Source organism: Ambystoma mexicanum, chromosome 3p (assembly GCF_040938575.1).
Source record: "Ambystoma mexicanum isolate Mex_15411 chromosome 3p, UKY_AmexF1_1, whole genome shotgun sequence".
Lineage (NCBI taxonomy): Eukaryota > Metazoa > Chordata > Amphibia > Caudata > Ambystomatidae > Ambystoma > Ambystoma mexicanum.
The window spans coordinates 1,121,403,350-1,121,420,744 of NC_090925.1; the positions used below are offsets into that span (position 1 = coordinate 1,121,403,350).

The 17,395-nt window shown below is 42.2% G+C and overlaps 1 protein-coding gene across 3 annotated transcripts in view; it reads left to right on the top strand.

The window, feature by feature from the left end:
* SEPTIN8 (septin 8) overlaps positions 1 to 17,395 on the top strand; it is a 437,194-nt gene that overhangs the window by 330,826 nt on the left and 88,973 nt on the right. For all 3 annotated transcript variants that reach the window (XM_069652496.1, XM_069652497.1, XM_069652499.1), the window contains exons 6-7: positions 2,225 to 2,321; positions 4,123 to 4,291. In XM_069652496.1, the coding sequence (XP_069508597.1) occupies positions 2,225 to 2,321; positions 4,123 to 4,291 (266 nt within the window). The remainder of the gene's footprint in view (positions 1 to 2,224; positions 2,322 to 4,122; positions 4,292 to 17,395) is intronic.

Here is a 17,395-nt window from a genome sequence, read left to right on the forward strand (position 1 = left end):
TTGAGAATTCTAAAAAGCCTTCAAAAACCATCAGTGCCGGCATCAGGTTAAGAGGCACAATTATGATCAACATTGTTTACGAGCAAAAGCAGCGAATTCACTCTACCCCCAGAGAGCTGAAAAATGAAATCTGAGCCGTGACCAAATGGACACACTAACTCTGTGGCCCCGAGATCTCATTTAGCGAACTCTTATTTCAGTACTGTGAGTTTCACCAATGGCCCAGTACTTTGGCTCTTTATAGTACTTTTCTGTACTTTTCTGTACCAACAGGTTAGTTAAATAGTAAGTACTCGTTTACACAGCAGCACAACTACGCCAGTTCCCAGCATCCTATTTCAGATTGCAACCCCTCTTTCCCCTCTGCCTTGACTGCTATGTTCATCACAATCAGGCAGGTACCTTGACTAGTTGTGTTAAAAATATATAATGCATGTACAACCTCAGAGCTCTAGTTGGACATCTTGAGTGTGCAGTTCTTTCTGTCCTCTTTCATATCTTGAAATGCTCTTAGCACTATTTCTACCAACAGAAAAGTGTGTGTAAGTGTGTGTGTAAGTGTGTGTGTAAGTGTGTGTGTAAGTGTGTGTGTAAGTGTGTGTGTAAGTGTGTGTGTGTGTGTGTGTGTGTGTGTGTACCAAACCTGTGTTGTCTGACCAGTGATTAGCCATCCATTCCTCCCATCCAAAGGACTGCCTGCATGAAGTTCCTCTGCCACAATGATTGATATTGCCTGCTTTTGAACCAAGCTCAAATCTACCGGCTCTGCACGAGAATCTATATACCAACAAAAAGATAGAAATCAAAATCTGATACGGACTCCCCTATGTCCAATCAAGAGGGAGCAAATTGTTTGCATGTCACAAAGCTCTACAATGGTGGCCATGCCAAAACTATTCAACCCTTAAACCTTCAGAGACTCTCTAACAACACTGAAAATCCAATGTTTGGCATGGGCACGTTTTGTTGGAGCAATCCTCATACGTTTCACTACAACCTCCCTCGGGGTCAAGTTCATTTTATCTTGAACACTCTAAGCCCTTTGATCTTCTGTTTATTAGTGGTAGTATTTTGCATGGCAATGTAGTCGGCTAACGCAACCGGAGCATTTTTAATGTGTAAGGATGAGGCAGTCATGTACTTGAGACTTTGTGCACATCCTACATGGACCGTTACTTAACCCATATATGGTACCATTGGTTTCCTTTTCTAGAGAGGTCCTGGAAATCACTATTTTTCTGATTCCTCAAAGGAGGCATGTTTTGGCCACAAAGTTCTCTGAAACCTATGAGATTGACCATTGTTGCCCTTTCTTTGTGCCCCTTTGGTATTTCTTTGATTAATAGTTTCCTTGCCAACCGATTGGGAAGAGGGGAATCTGTCCATCAGAGTAGGGAAAAATACCTTGATGGTGATTCTAGTACTCTTAGTCCCTTCTGTATCCTTGGGCATATTTCATGCTTCAAACCCATTGCTGTGGAGGTTAGAAACCTGTGGAACAAGGTGTTTATAGGTGTCGGATTTAGAGCAGCAGTGTGTGGAGCCCCTCCAAAAGTCTTAAAAATACAGCACTCTATTTAGAAATGCTTTCAGAGCCTGCCTTTGGGGCAGATAACTTCCACCCAGCTGTAAAGGAAGGAGAGCAAGGACTGAGTATCCGAATTACAGTGAAAATGTTCCTGTTCTTGGTTCGACAGACTCCCGTCATTGTAAGATCAACTGACTGCCAACATATTGATTGTGCACTAATGTAAGAGGGTCTTTAGTGGAGAGAGACACTGGTCAATACAGTTAACCCACAGTGTGAACTATCTACACATGGTCTAAAAATTAAGTGACTGCTACCTCCCTCACCAATAAAGCATGCAGCCAGCACCGTTTCCAGACTGTTTTAAAATGCAAGGATATGCGACAAATTACGGGGGCATTGTACTGGAAATTATTTTACACTGTGCCGCGCAATATAAAAATAGTCTTGACTAAACATTGCTAAAAAATTGTTTGTTGCCTCTCCTGTAGAGGATACTGTTTCTGTAGTGTGGGCATAGAATGAAATGTGCACTTCTTCTGCACTAGAGATCGTTTGCTGTCGGAACAATGTTAACCGCATAGTTAATGTCGTCAACATGTAATAAATGGAACCACATTGTAGAAAAATTGGCTTGAATTTGCTAATTAAATATTAAGCTGTTAGTTTTAAATTCACAACCTATTTATTTTTCAGGCTCATCTACCATTTGCTGTCGTGGGGAGCACAGAAGAGGTGAAAGTTGGAAATAAGCTTGTAAGAGCTAGGCAATACCCGTGGGGTGTTGTCCAAGGTAAATTCACATGGACAAAAATTAGTGGAAACTTTAGGAACTACATTGGCATTTGAATCTCGTTTTCTGCAACCCTCTGTTCTGTGGTATATCGTTTGATTTGCAATAGTCGAGACTGTAGCCAAACTGTAGGTGATCTAGTTTGGTATTCTAGCCTTAAAACAAGACCTAGTGGGAGAACGGAAATGTATTCATTTTTGGGTCTTAATGGAACAGTAATGTTGTTGTTGCCCCTTTCTGTTTCCTCCTTTTTTGTGTTAGTAATATGGGATTTGGAACAATAACTGCAGAAAAAACAGCAAATAATGTGGAATTTAAATCATGAAAATGGTAATCCCAAAACAAGAATGTAAGGTTGGGGGTAGGATTGTTATGGTGATGGGACTATAAAAGCATCACACTAGTTCATGAAACACAATGTTTAAATCAATAGGTGACATTTATCTGAACAAGGACTGTACATTCAGAAACAGTGCAGGGGAGAGAATTCTTGAAAAATTATGTAGTTATTGTGAAAGGCTAAAAAGTACTTGCCCCCTTAAAAAGGTTTTCCCTGGTATGGGCAATCGGAGAAGTAGAACAGTCCTCAATATTGCTCTGATATCAATGTGTTCGATTCTTTTTGTCTTTAAAACATCTTAATCATCTACAGAATTGTGGGTTGTAAACATTTAAAAATCATTCAAAATTGGGTACAATTACTTTTCCCCCAAGGCACCTGCCTTCACTTATCCATGACAGTCTTTGGTGGGGGATGTGTACAACTGAACATACTAACAAATTCGACTAAACACTAGTACAGCGCTATAGTGCTATTCTTGCAAGATGGGTTGTCTTCAACCCCACTCCTGATTTGCCTCAGATGGACGTCCACACACGGAGTTTGCGCCACATAAATAGTTAACTCTCTTGGGAGCGAGGGTAGAATAGTGTTACCCGTAAAACCAGGGGGGTCAGGGGGAGACTAGACAGTCATGTAGGACATCTACATGAGAATGTTATGATGAGCTAATGGTACAACTCTGAAAACGTCCTTGCTAATGAAAGTATTTGAAACACCAACCCATTGAACTGAACATTTCTGTTTTGCCATAAATATTGGTGTTCAAGGAGGAGATTTGGGTCAATCTACATTTAAGCATTATACAAGTTTGCCGCAGACCATATGGGTAGTTGGGTGGCGAGCCATTTTATGGGCTCAAGCCAAAAGCACATAACGAGGAGTAAGGGTACAAAACTACCTGCATTGCCCATGGCAATGGGGTTTAAGGCTGTTGGATCCTGGCTGCAGTGCAGAGCGCTATGCTATATATGACCTTTATTTTAATAGAAATGAAGACGAACAAGAGAAAAAGCCCATTAAAGATGGCGGCCAAACCACGGATGCTCAGCAGCTTTGTGCCCATAGATGGCAATATGTTTCTGTGGCAGGGAGTAGGGCTTGTGCCGCAGGGAGCACAAAACTCTTCAGGAAGCAGGAGTGAGTGAGTGTGAAGGGACGGAGGGAAGGTGGAAAAAAGAAAAAAAGGTGACGAAGGCGGGAGCAGGCACAGCCTGAGGTACATGGAGGTGAGAGTGGCATTTTGGTAAGGATCAAGAGCAATGGCCATCCCATCTAGATGCCAATATTTCAGCATTCCACTCTTGGTGCCAAATAACATTTTAGACTGACTAAAATAGGTATTGAGTAATTTTCTTTATACATTTTTACTTGTTACGTAGCCCATGAAATGTCCATTAAAGATGCCAGGTGAGAAGTATTCTGAATACATTTCTAACTGCCTCCTTTATGATTCAACAGTTGAAAACGAGAGCCACTGTGATTTTGTGAAGCTACGGGAAATGCTGATTCGAGTCAACATGGAGGACCTCCGGGAACAAACGCACACTCGCCACTACGAGCTATACAGGCGTTGCAAATTGGAGGAAATGGGTTTCAAAGACACAGACCCCGAAAGCCAGCCTTTCAGGTAACCTCGGAAATGTTGACTCTTATTATGCAACATGCATTTATTTGGGGCTGGCTCATAAGAATTGGCATAGATCAGTACCTGCTTGAGAAATGAGCATACACTGGAAATACCACGTTATGCTTTTCACAGCATTTATGCTCAACTAAGAATAGTCTACTAACAAGTCATTTAATGTCAGACTTAAATTAGACGCAAGTGGCTAAGTGTGAAGTAAAAGGCAAATTATTTTTAGGTTGTAACTGAGCCTCTCTCTCGGGTTATTTAGGCAATGCAGTCTCAGATCAAATGCACGGCGATTCCATTTTATGTTCCACAAGCCTCCTTTTTCTCCAAGTCAGATTATTTTCAGTGATACCGACAGAGGTAAGAATTATTCCTGGTAATGGTGTAGGGAAGTAAATTCGAAAATAAAGGCGAAGTTTGAGCAAATTGGCTCAAATAACATGAGACTACTGTACTGGTACCAGAAACCCACTCTGATGGTGAGGACTTTTATAATTAGACATGCGAGAAAAGAATACTGAGGCGATATGCCCCGAGGTGGCGGGGTGACCCTGTAGGTAATGGCGGTGCTGTAACCTAAAGGGTTGGCACGCCACAGAGGGGCATATCGCCATTAGCACCCGTGTAGTTCTCTACACGAGTGCCAAACTTGCCTTTTAAGCACGGCCCGGCACCGTGCAGTGCTGATGTGCTGGAAGTCTATTTTCAATGTTGATTACAGTGACTTCATCAACGTTGAAAAGGGACTTCAAGGACACCAGCACTGCGCGGCACCAGGCCTTGCTTTAAAGTTTAGTTTCTTTTTCTTCAAATAAAGAAAAAATACACCATTAGCACCCATCTAGGAAACTACACGGGTACTAATGGGAAGGTTGAGCGGGCAAGTGAAGGAGAGGGGCGCTGGCTTACCATGGTGCTCGGAATGCAGGCTTGTACCTTAGAATACAGCACGCTTTCAGAGCATCCTTATTGGTCAGCAGCCCCGGCCTGGGCGCTAATGAGTTTCATGTCTCATTTTCATATGGCTCCCACATAAGTCCAGCCGCCAATATTCCAACTCTGCCCCCCTGAACACACTGCAACTTGCCTTTTTGTCTAATTTGTGGAGTGGCTCTAGTCCTTCATAAGTACTAACCTCTAAGGAGAAAAAGAAGGTTGGCGCGCAGTATAGTTCCCAGTCATTTAATCCTGATGTGAGTAATAACAGGGTTAAATCCCAACAATGTAAAAAAAATAACAGGGTTGAATCACAGATGCAAATAGTCCCAACAATGTTCAAAAATTACCAGGGTTAAATCCCAACTGCTGCAGTGCAAATGCACAATGGTTCTACTCCTCCAAGTACTTTCAAGTCTCAAACTCTTCAGGGAGGCTGCGAATGAACACTTGTGCCATCACTACAATAACCAGAATCCCTTGAGACTGAATTTTGAAAAAGTAATTAGCAACACCTGAAAAGGAACACAGCCTCCCTGAAGAGAGTTTGGCATATCATTTCCTTACCTTCTGCAAAATATCTGTTGTATGCATTTTGCTATCCAGCCCACGTTTAACAAATTAAAGGTAAATTGTGGTCCTATTGCCAACTTGTTTTGGATCCGTTATGCAAGCCCCCGTGTTCTGCCTATATTGAAACCCTGGAAACGGATGCACTTGGCTTACAAAATGCAAACTGTTCATAGTGAGCCTGCCATACTTACTCAAGGGGGCTTAAGCTGATTACGTGTCATGCCAGGTAGATCTCAAATGCTTGCTCTCATTTTTGTCAACATTTCTACTGGGCAAATACCAGGATAACAAATTCTGATATCATCAGAAATGATCCATCCAAAGAACCATCTGGAGCCTCTTGTGGCCGTTAAACGTGTACGAGCGGTACTGAGCGCTTCCTTAGTCCTAAGGCAAGCAGATACATTACGCAGTCTGACAATATGGAAGGACTGCCACTGATTCAACACCTCCATAGTTTCCCAAAATGTATCTAAATCTTGTCATTTTACATGACCCCTTATATTTAAACTCTGGAGAGTATAATGTTCTTTTATAGAGGAACATGTCCTGTTAATCAATATCATGTGATGTCTGCATCTGGTAAAGACAATGTTTATTTGTGTCCAACAAAACCAGGAGTAACATCTTCTAATTCGTATTCAAAATCATTTAACGCTTGCCCATCCCAAGTTTATATGATTCTATCAGTACATCACCTTTTCAGCTACTTTTCTATTCTTTTTCGTATGATTAATGGTTTTAGGGAGTTATTTTTATCGTGGTTGCTGGTATCCGTGTATGAATAAAGATGGGGAGCAACACCTGTGAAACTGTTTTTGTGAGTGGATTTCTTTTGTAAGTAACATTTGTTATTTAATGATTTTGGGGAAAGCTTCACTTGTGACTTGTGGTGTCCCAGCAAGGAAATTGAAGACGTACACATTTCTTATTTTGGGAGTTTCCCACCTCAATCCTTTGGAGGGCTAGATGTAGCTTTTCTACACTAACATGTTAAAGTAGTTTGCTGAGGGAATCTGCCTTTAGCGTGATTCATGAAATTTTCTACCAAATGAAAACTTTAATGTTGGTAAGGCCTGCCCTGCTATGTGTGTATATAGCCTTCTTCAGTCATTTCTTACCACCTAGTGTCAACTAAAGTATGGGAGCCTGCAAAAGTCAGATGCCAGTGTGACCAGTCATCCCTCACTGAAACCCTGCCTAAAGTCTCCTCCCACTGGAAGGCAGACGCTTCGTGATCCCAACTCTGGGGATGGTGTACTGCGGGAGGATCACCTGAGTGGAGACGGGGCCTAGGGTGGTGAGGAGATTCCGTAGGATAAGACAGTAGTTTTCCTGATAGGAAGACTCTTCCCAATGTACCTAAAGAGGTAATGGCTTATTGTAATTTTAATGTCCCTACACATCACATTAGATCTAGGGCTGTAAACCCCAAGGCTATAAAACCTGAGCAAACTTCACTAAAGGAAAGGTCTTTAGGGGCATCCCGAACTAAATACCTTCCTCATTCCCTAGGGTGCAATGTAAAGGAGTATGGAAATGTTGTCTTCACTAAACCATCTTCCTCTGTAATAGCTAATTCTCATAACCCTCTCTGAAGAACTTTAACTGATGTACAAAAGTCATTTTCATTCCCTTAAATAGTGGAAAACCTAGCTTTACTGAAAGTAACTACAAGTCCCAGAATCCTAGAGGTACTGAGATGAAGAAGAGGGCTGAAGAGGCATGCAGATGTAGCAGTCAGGCAATTAAGCATAGTAGCTATTGCAGTAGTCGGGCTAAAGTCATTGAAATCCATTGTTGAACTACTTAAAGACTGTTGCTGGTTAACGGAGTGGTTGCGTGTCCCTAATTAAAAAGATGGAACTCTCTCTAAACCATTACCGAAGACCTGATCTTGACAATACCCAAGTTAGGAAGTCTGAAAACTACATCAAAAAAACAATGTGTGCCTAATTGTGATTCCCAAAGAAAGTCAGTATTGTATCCTTTGCTGTTACACGGAAATACAATTCTCTCCATCTTTAAAACTTGAAATCTACTTTAAAGAGAGGTTGCTTGTGCCTAATTGTGTTTTCAACTAAAAGACTGAATCTTATATTTTATCCAGAAGGGACATTCTTTGCACGTTTACAAAGCGAAGAACAAGCAATGCCAAGCCAAGAGGCACCCCCTTTTTATATTAAAACCAACCTTTACAAGAGTTAGTCATCCAACTGCACTATGAAGATTGTTAACACTTAAGTGGCCTAAGATACAAGTGTGCCAGTATTACCTGAAGCTGAGCGAGTGGCACCAAGGCTTCTGGGTAATTACTTGGGCTGATAACTGGCAGAAAGATGTGAGTAAAGCTGGGGAAGGGGAAATAATTTCTTGTGAAGAATATTCTGAAGTAGACACAACCTGTGGTGTCAAAGACTTCAGAAGCCAGAGAAACACACAAGTCTTGTGTGCAGCACCAGGTTGTTGGTGTGGCAGATAGACGGAAGAGGCAAAGAGGGTTCCCCTTTTGACAAATTAATTAAAAGGAAGAGTGCCTTGCCTACCTGGAGAGGTTGAAGACTCTTGCCAAAAGCCACCTAACAATCCAAAGAACTGAGCTGGGCTAGTACTTAAACTGTGGTAGTATAATAAGTTGTCAGCGATGTATCATTGAAGTGGTCTGAACCAGTAACGTACTGTGGGACAAAGGTGAATGTTCTCATAGTACCAACAGTAGAAGTGTGGTTGTTGAAGTGGAAGCAGTAGCACAAAGAAAACATCATAACAAATATACCAATGTAAAGTGGAAATAATGAAGTCCTAACTGTTGATTAAGAACTGTATTATGTTGACAGGAATATTATACCTTCCTTTGAACTGTGGCAAACTAACTGGAAGAAGAGACAATTGACCATAACCAGGATTACCACTGGTGCTATTTCTTTTCTGGAAGTTGAAGGATATCTTTTATCCAGGAACAAAGATTTGTTACCAGTGGATTTTTGTTTGACCATTTTCTTTGACTTGTGCCTATCAAGAGCTGGTGCAAAACCTTTCTTTTCTTTTTCTGAACGTTTTGAGTTAACTTTGAAACCTGGGGTAGGCACCTACCAAGGACAGGATAAGGCCATTCAGATATTGTGTTAAAATTGTTATTAAAGTGTGTTGCTACATATTTTCTGTATATGTTTGTTTAGTGGGAAGGACAGTTATCCCATGTTAAAGAATGTCCCCTTAGCTTTTAGGCTAGGCAGGGAATTCCTCTGTAGAGTAGGGCAAGCAAGGTATTTTATATAATTTCTTTAATAAAATGGCATATTTTGAGAAATCTACAATCGGTTTTCTACCTTGCATTACTGGCCCCTCACATTACTTTGTTGAGAACTAGATCCAGTGTATAAGGCTCTCTTCAGAAACCAAATTGCGTCAGAAAGAGCGACTTGGTTCTCGGGAATAGGCTGTTGTCCTGTTTAAGTTCTTTGTCTAGCAAATGCCTTTTATAACTCCAGTTTTTACAAGGAATAGTCCACATTGGAAGCTATATTCAGATGTTTGGTATTGGAGAATTTTCTGAACCTTTTGCTACTGCAGGGATCATATTTCTTCCTTGCAGCATTGACTATTCTCAGCGGATGACCAGAATATACACAGCCTTTGGGAGGTGGAAGCTTTAATGGCATTTACATCAAATGCTTTTGTGAGGTGGCCCCGTTTTATCTGTAGCCATTTGCCACTTTACCATATCTAATTAAACTGACATCCTCACCCTTATCTGCCAACTAGGAATGGAAATGTTGAGGCAGCTCCGTACACAAGAATAGGCGTCCCCAACCACGTAGACCCAGGGGAGTAACGGAAACATTGACAAGAGAGAGGAAGGGGTCACGTGAATCCAACCGCTGAAGCATCAAGCGGGATACATTGCTCTCAGTCGGAGCTCAATGAGGGGATAGGCCAGGCCAAGGATCATATAAAATCAGTCAATCTTTCTTATATATATATATATATATATATCTCTAATAACATTAAACCTAATGCTGAAGTCATGATAAAACAGCATAAAATCGGACAATCAATATTGGATCTATCCAGTTAAAGTGCATATAGATCTAGTAAACATAAAGTGCATAGTACAATTATAAATCACGAACATATTGCACCAAACCAAATTCCAATCTCAAAGGAATACAAATTATTATAAATTCCAACAGACTTATACAGCCAAGAAAAAGGAAAAAGGAAAACCAAAAGAAAATAATATAAGAAAATAGAAAAAGGATTAAGAAAAAGGTAGGAGACACAACATCACAGGAATAAGGACAATCAGTATTTCCTGTGAAATTAAATTGTTGTCCCCAATTGCAAATTAAATTTACAATGATATAGCAAGCTAAAAGTGCATCAATGAAAACCAAATTAAATGCACTACTTGTTGCCAATCCGACCTAAATAGTCAACACCCAGTACCTAGTGCAGTTCCCAACAATCTCATGGGCTGCGTTGGTACCTAAGAACAGGTAGTTTCGATGACCTATAAAAGTTGGATAAGGCGTCTATCTCTTTACCTAAAAAGAGAGCGAAGACTTGACAGTCGTCTTCCTCAGGACAGGACCGAATTGGTAATCAGTTATAAAGAACGCATACAATTTCTTTGCATACAATTTTTTCTACACAGTTTTTGACAGACAATGATGGATGTCTTGATGTTATTCCATATGTTCTTTCTTCATGTAGTTCTTCCTCCCTTTGTATGGATGGTCAATACGTTCCATCTTAGTTCAATTCACAACTGAATTTATATCAACCAGGAAAAAACAACAAGAAAGAAAGAAAAAAGTGTAAACCCATATGTCTATAGAAGCTAAAAACATTTAAATAAAAGATCCTTGACCTGAACTAGCAGCCCCACAGTTGCTCCAACCAAGCAAAATTAATGATGTTCTCAACTTTAATTAATGAAGAACATGCACACTGTATGCTCGAACCAAGTCATTGTGTGAAGTCCTGAATGAATAGGAAAATGTGAGTGAACATATACGTCCCTAAACCCATGCCGCGGATGCACAAATAAATGGATCGGGCCAGGCAGGAGGAGGGGAGAGGAAGGCCTAACAAAATCATGGCATTCACTACAATCCCAGTGGCAAGTAAATACTACGAGGATGGAACATCCTAACAGTTCAACATTCAACAAAGGGGAGAACCATACCTTCAAATTGGAGAAAATCGCTCTTCCGAAGTGAAGCCGATGAGGAAAGGAGCAAAGAAGAGAGCAGCTCCGTACCACATTGTCTCCCCATGTTGAAGTATGAGCATGAATTCGGATTATGGAAGTAGCCCATCCAAACACTTTTATTTGTTTTAAATAGTATTTGAATCTCACAATGAATATGTGTAATCTGGGGACTTCCTTCAATCAAGGTTTTTGGTGATTGACTTATGTCATAGTGCCAATCATTTGCACACTTGATGAAGAGAGATCCTAGATTTCAAAAACGGTGGTTAGTATGCATTTTAAACCCTTACAATTGTCTAAATGATGGGCACCAATAGTAAAGTGTCTTGATGCTCATAGCATTAGCCGGGAGCCCTTCAGTTGTTACTCTTACTATACAGACCTATACAGATACAAGTTTCTTCAAAATTCTTCAGGAATTGGTCTTCCTTGTCCAGTAAGTGGGATGAACATTTTTTTCCATTTGACAATTTAAATTAAATATGTGGGAATACCTCGTAACATTGATCAGTTTAGGAGTGAAGGGCTCGGGTTTTTCTCATGCACAAAATCCTGTACCGCATGTCAAAATGTTTGTTTCGAGTTTCTTTACTAAAGAGGGTATATAGCAATATCTGTAATTCTTCAATGTTTGTTTTACTATGTCCTCACAACCTGGCTACTAACATGATTTTTGATCATTCATGTTTTTGTATGGTTTGATTTATCAGCTCTTTTTGAACAAGTAATAGTTTATGCACACTGTCAAGCAATAAAGAAATTTACCACAGAAAGAGACTGCAGCACGTACATTGTGCAGCTTTCCATATACACTGCTACTCTAACATGAATTAGGAATGTTGACCTGCTCACAGGCATTGAGTCACTTTTGCCAGAATGTTAGTGTAGTTGTTTTACTACCTTAATGGGCAAAAGCTGTGTTGTCCTTTCCAGCTAGCTGCAGAATTGCATGGTAACCTGGGATATCTCATTTATGGTTGCGGTTGTTATCAAGAACCTCATCAAATGGTTGATAGATTTTCTTCCTAGTGAGCTCCCGTCATAATCTTCTGTTTGATTAAACACTCACTGATATTCCAATAGCAGGATAACTAACTAGATAGCTGTGCAAAATTGGACTATCTTTTGACTAATTAATTCAGCTTCTTTCACCATTGCCCTGTCTGTGATCCTGTGGATGTGTAAGTAATTTATTGATCTTCAGTCGAATGCATTCAGATAAATTTAGTGCGACAGCCATTAAATGTGTGCTGTGTGGCTTTGCTTTTTATTAAGTACAGTTGGTAAACATTTACATTTTTGGGGTGGAAAGCTCACTGGTTAAGTGAGTATGATTGGATTGGTGTAACAACGCTAGTGGGTGCGCACTGGCCCTGTAATATTGCTGTGGTGGCATATAAGGTCAAGCCCGCAGTATCACACACAACCCTGAAGCAGTCCACAAAGCCCCCAAAATTGGAAAGAAGTTGGTTTGGTGACAGTTGGTGGTTTGCGCTGGGCAACGTGAGTATTCGTCTTATTTTTGAAGTAGAAAATCTGTTTCGACCCTAGGTTGTCCTCAAGGCTGTCATTTAACACCCAATTAAAACAAAATTAATTGCATCAAATGAAAATGAAAAATATGAAACGATATATACCAATATGTAGCATATTATACCACAAAATCAAGTTAATGGGAAAGAAATATTAGCAATTCAAGAAAGTCACAAGAATGTAAGCCACAAAATGTCAAAAATTACATACCAGTTGGGATGTTGGACAGCCGGGTTGGCAAAGGGAGCAAGGAGCACAAAACACGGAACTGCAAATCGGACTGTTAACTTATCTTTAGTCACACAGCTTTAGTCATCTTTTGCTAGATCTAATGGTTTGCGTAATCCCAATCAAATACAGTCCTTCATTCTTGGTTATTTCATGCATTCTATATCAGTGTGATGTTACCTCTCTAAAACAATTATTAGACTTGCAGAATGTCACCATCCCTGGAATTCAATTCTTACTAGACATTTAGGCTAAATGAGCGCTATCCCAAATTGTGAATGAGGTGAAGTATTGAGTTGGGTGATTTGGTAGACATTGAACCTATAAGATGTCTTGTCAATGCATTGTTTGGTGCATTAATCCTTTGCTCAATAGTATTGGTGGACACAGGTAGTCAAAGTGATTTGTTCCATCTTCCCGAATTTCCACCATGAGAAATATGTGCTATTACAAGTTTGCATTAAAAAAAAGAAATGAAATATGCTGGCTTACCAAAGCTTTGTACGCTTCAGAGGTCTGAGCAACAGAGATTACATGAATTCTTGATCTAAATTACTTCATGTATAATTTTATCAGGTTCTTGCACTTGATATAAATAGTAGAGATATAAATTAAGAAATAAATCTGAGTGTATCATTGCTAAACATCTTACTCAACATTGATTGTGTGCGCAGTTCTGCAAACCATCTCTGCGTAGATGGGAAAGGAGATAGCTGGTCATCTGTTGCGGGTGTCTTTACCTAAAATAAATAGGCATCTTTAATAGTTGCAAAAAAATATGTAATGCATGAAACCAAGAAGTAATCCTAGATTACTTAATTCAAATATAAGTCGATGCCAGTGAGAAAGACCAATCCTCACTTGGCACCATAGGAAAACAGCATTTAACACAGGTCTCATTAACATTTACCTCAGTAGGTAATTATTCTATATATCGGTGAATGCCTGTTGCCTCATCAGTAGCTATCGCACGCGGGTGGCATGCACTCGCCTATTGATATTACTTGCTTCTAATGGTAAGAGCGTCAACACCATGGCAACGGACATGGGGTCCTGATTGCCAGTGCTATGGTCCTTGCACTAAGAGTGTGGCTAAGCAAGTGCCTGTAGTTCAGTAAGTTAGAATAAGTATCATTATATCATAACTGCTGTACTCGCGTGCAAGTATGGTGCTGTTGAGCAGAAAACATTGAATATTAGTACCTAATTCATATAGCATATAATTAGGGTATGGCATGCACCAATACATGGTAAAAAGTATACAACTTATGCTTGAGATAGTGCATTGGAAAAGCATCATGTAAGTATCCTGGCAATAGGGATACATGGAACCGCCCTTAAATGGATAGCTTCGTTCCTCAAAGACAGGCACCAAATAACGACACTCTCCGACTTTACCTCCCAAGCCTGACCAGTCGACACAGGAGTCCCACAAGGAGCAGGTCTATCCGCCCTCCTGTTCAATCTCTACCTGATCACCCTCCCACCAATAATTCGTTCACACAACATCCTGTGTTACAATTACGCCGACGACACTCAACTAATTCTAAAAATCCTGAACGCAAAACCCAACTCCCGACCTGATATTGCATCCTGCCTCCTGAACATAGAACGCTGGATGACCCAAAGCCAACTCTTGTTAAACCCATCCAAAACAGAAATCATGGTTTGCGGCAACTCTGATCTTCTACCGCACCCACTACCCTGGCCACCCGCCATGGGCAACTCACCGACACCCTCCAACACAGTGAAAAATCTTGGATGCACCCTTGACTCCGACCTAACACTCTCGCGCCAAGTCAACAATGTCTCAAAGTCCTGCCACTACCACCTCAAAAACCTTAAGCGCATCTTTCCATATCTTTCATTTCCCAACAGTTTCCGCGGTCCAATCAATCGTCATATCAGGACTGGACTACGGAAACCCTCTATACCTCAGAATTCATGCCTACCAACTGAATAAACTCCAAAGAGCACAAAACGCGGCGGCCAAAGTGCTACTTGCGCTCGGTCCAAGAGACCACGTATCCCCAGCCCTCAAGACACTGCACTGGCTTCCAGTAGCCCGTAGAGTGGCCTTCGAAACCTTATGCCTCACCCATCGAGTACTACATAAAACTGGACCGCAATATCTTCAAGAAAAGTTAATACCTTATCACCCCACTCGCACCCTTAGATCAAGCTCAGCCGGCCTCCTAATAATTCCCAAGACACTCAGTCAGGTTAGGCGGAGCATCATTCTCAGCCCTGGCCCCAACCCTATGGAACTCGCTCCCTCCCCACATCCGCCTAACTAAGGACTTAACGGCATTCCGCAAACTACTAAAAACCTGACTCTTTCCCTAAAACCAACCGGTTCCAAACCAGCAACATCAATCATCACAATAACACCGACCCAGCAAACCACAAAATAAATAAAGTACAGCTAAACTAACCAGACTGTAACCTACAATGACAAACGGAACTAAAACGAGTAATGTAGATCTGAAACAGTGAAGTGGACAATAGGAATAAATCACTGGGAATGTAGAAAGTGCAGAGAGCGGATGAACGTGGAGACCGGACGAGCGTGGAGAGCAGAAGAGTGTGGATGGCGTGATTGGACGAGTGGGGAGTACGAATGACTGTGATGAGTATAGATGAGTATAGATGAGTATAGATGAGTATAGATGAGTATAGATGAGTATAGATGAGTATAGATGAGTGTGGATGAGTGTGGAGGATGAATGCTGTTGGCGGATGAGTGTGGAGGGCAGTTGAGTGTGTAGGACGGTTGGGTGTAAAGAGCGGACGAATATGAAGAGCAAATGAATGTGGAAGACGGATGAATGTGGAGAGCTCATGAATGTACAGAGCGGTTGAGTGTAGAGAGCGGATGAGCGTGGAGACCCGATGAGCGTGGAGACCCGATGAGCGTGGAGACCCGATGAGCGTGGAGAGCGGTTGACTGTGGAGAGCGGATGAGTGTGGAGGACGTGAGCGGATGAGTGGGGAGAGCGAATGAGTAAGGATGAGTGTGGATAAGTATAGATGAGTTGTGGATGAGTGTTAGAGGATGAATACTATTGGCGGATGAGTGTGGAGAGCGGATGAATTTGAAGAGCAAATGAATGTGGAGGACGGAAGAGTGTGGAGAGCCGTCGAGTGTAGAGAGCAGTCGAGTGTGGAGAGCGGCTATGTGCAGAGAGCGGAGGCACGTGGAGAACAGAAGAGCGTGCTGAGCGGAGGAACGTGCAGAGTGAAGGAGCGTAGTTAGCGGAGGCGCGTGGAGAGCAGAGAAGCATGAGAGCGACTGAGTGGGGGGAGCGACTGAGTGGGGGGAGCGGATGAGTGTGGAGGGCGGATGAGTGTGGAGAACAGATGAATGAGGAGGGCGGATGAGTGCGGAGGATGAGAGAGCTGAATAGGAGACCGAATGAATATAGATGAGTGTAGATGAGCGTGGAGGAGGAGCGCTGCTGGCCGACGAATGTGGAGCGCGGATGAGTGTGGAGGTTGGTTGAGAGTAAAGAGCGGACGAATATGAAGAGCAAATGAATGTGGAAGACAGATGAATGTGGAGAGCACATGAGTGTAGAGAGAGGTTGAGTGCAGAGAGGGGAGGAGCGTGGAGAGCTGAAGATCATGCAGAACAGAGGACCGTGCAGAGCAGAGGACCGTGCAGAGCAGAGGACCGTGCAGAGCAGAGGACCGTGCAGAGCGAAGGACCGTGCAGAGCGGCTGAGAGTGCAGAGCGGCTGAGAGTGGAGAGCGCGGCTGAGAGTGGGGAGAGCGGCTGAGAGTGGGGAGAGCGGCTGAGAGTGGGGAGAGCGGCTGAGAGTGGGGAGAGCGGCTGAGAGTGGGGAGAGCGGCTGAGGGTGTGGAGAGCGGCCGAGGGTGTGGAGAGCGGCCGAGGGTGTGGAGAGCGAACAAACGTGTGGAGAGCGAACGAGTGTATGGAACGAACAAACGTTGTGGAGTGGACGAACGCATGGAACAAATGAGTGTATGGGTGAATAGTGCATAGAGCGGATGTGAACCAAAACACATAGAACGGACCTGACCGCTCAGAATTGCGCGACGTGCATATTTTGTTTTGGAATGCAAGGAATCTTTGAAAGAGCATACTGCATATCACACCCCACGCTTACTCTCTCCTTACACCACCATTCAACTAGAACACAGAGATACTATGACACCATTCGGTATAACTGTTCTCATATCAACATCTGCCGCTCACCCCCCATCACTCTAAGTAAACATGGCTGGTCTCACACCCCCAGCCAGGCGTTTCTCCTCAGGCCTAATGCCGCCACACTCGGTTTGGATAATTCCAGCCAGACCGAACACATATCCCTGATCTCTCAACCACCACACCTACCGCTAAGAAGCAGCTACCACATGAATTCCGCACCAGCTGCACACATACCGGTGCGCACACGCACCTTTGGACTCTCTCTAATCTTTCCACTGACCCGAACTTCAGTTCCCAAGGGCGTTCAACCTACCAGCGCCTTCAGACCATACCAATGGTATATAAGGCGCTATACAAATGCAAAATAACAATAACAATTCATCAGTGCAAACAATCTAGGCTGATGATGCAACGGGACGAGTAAGACCAATCTAAA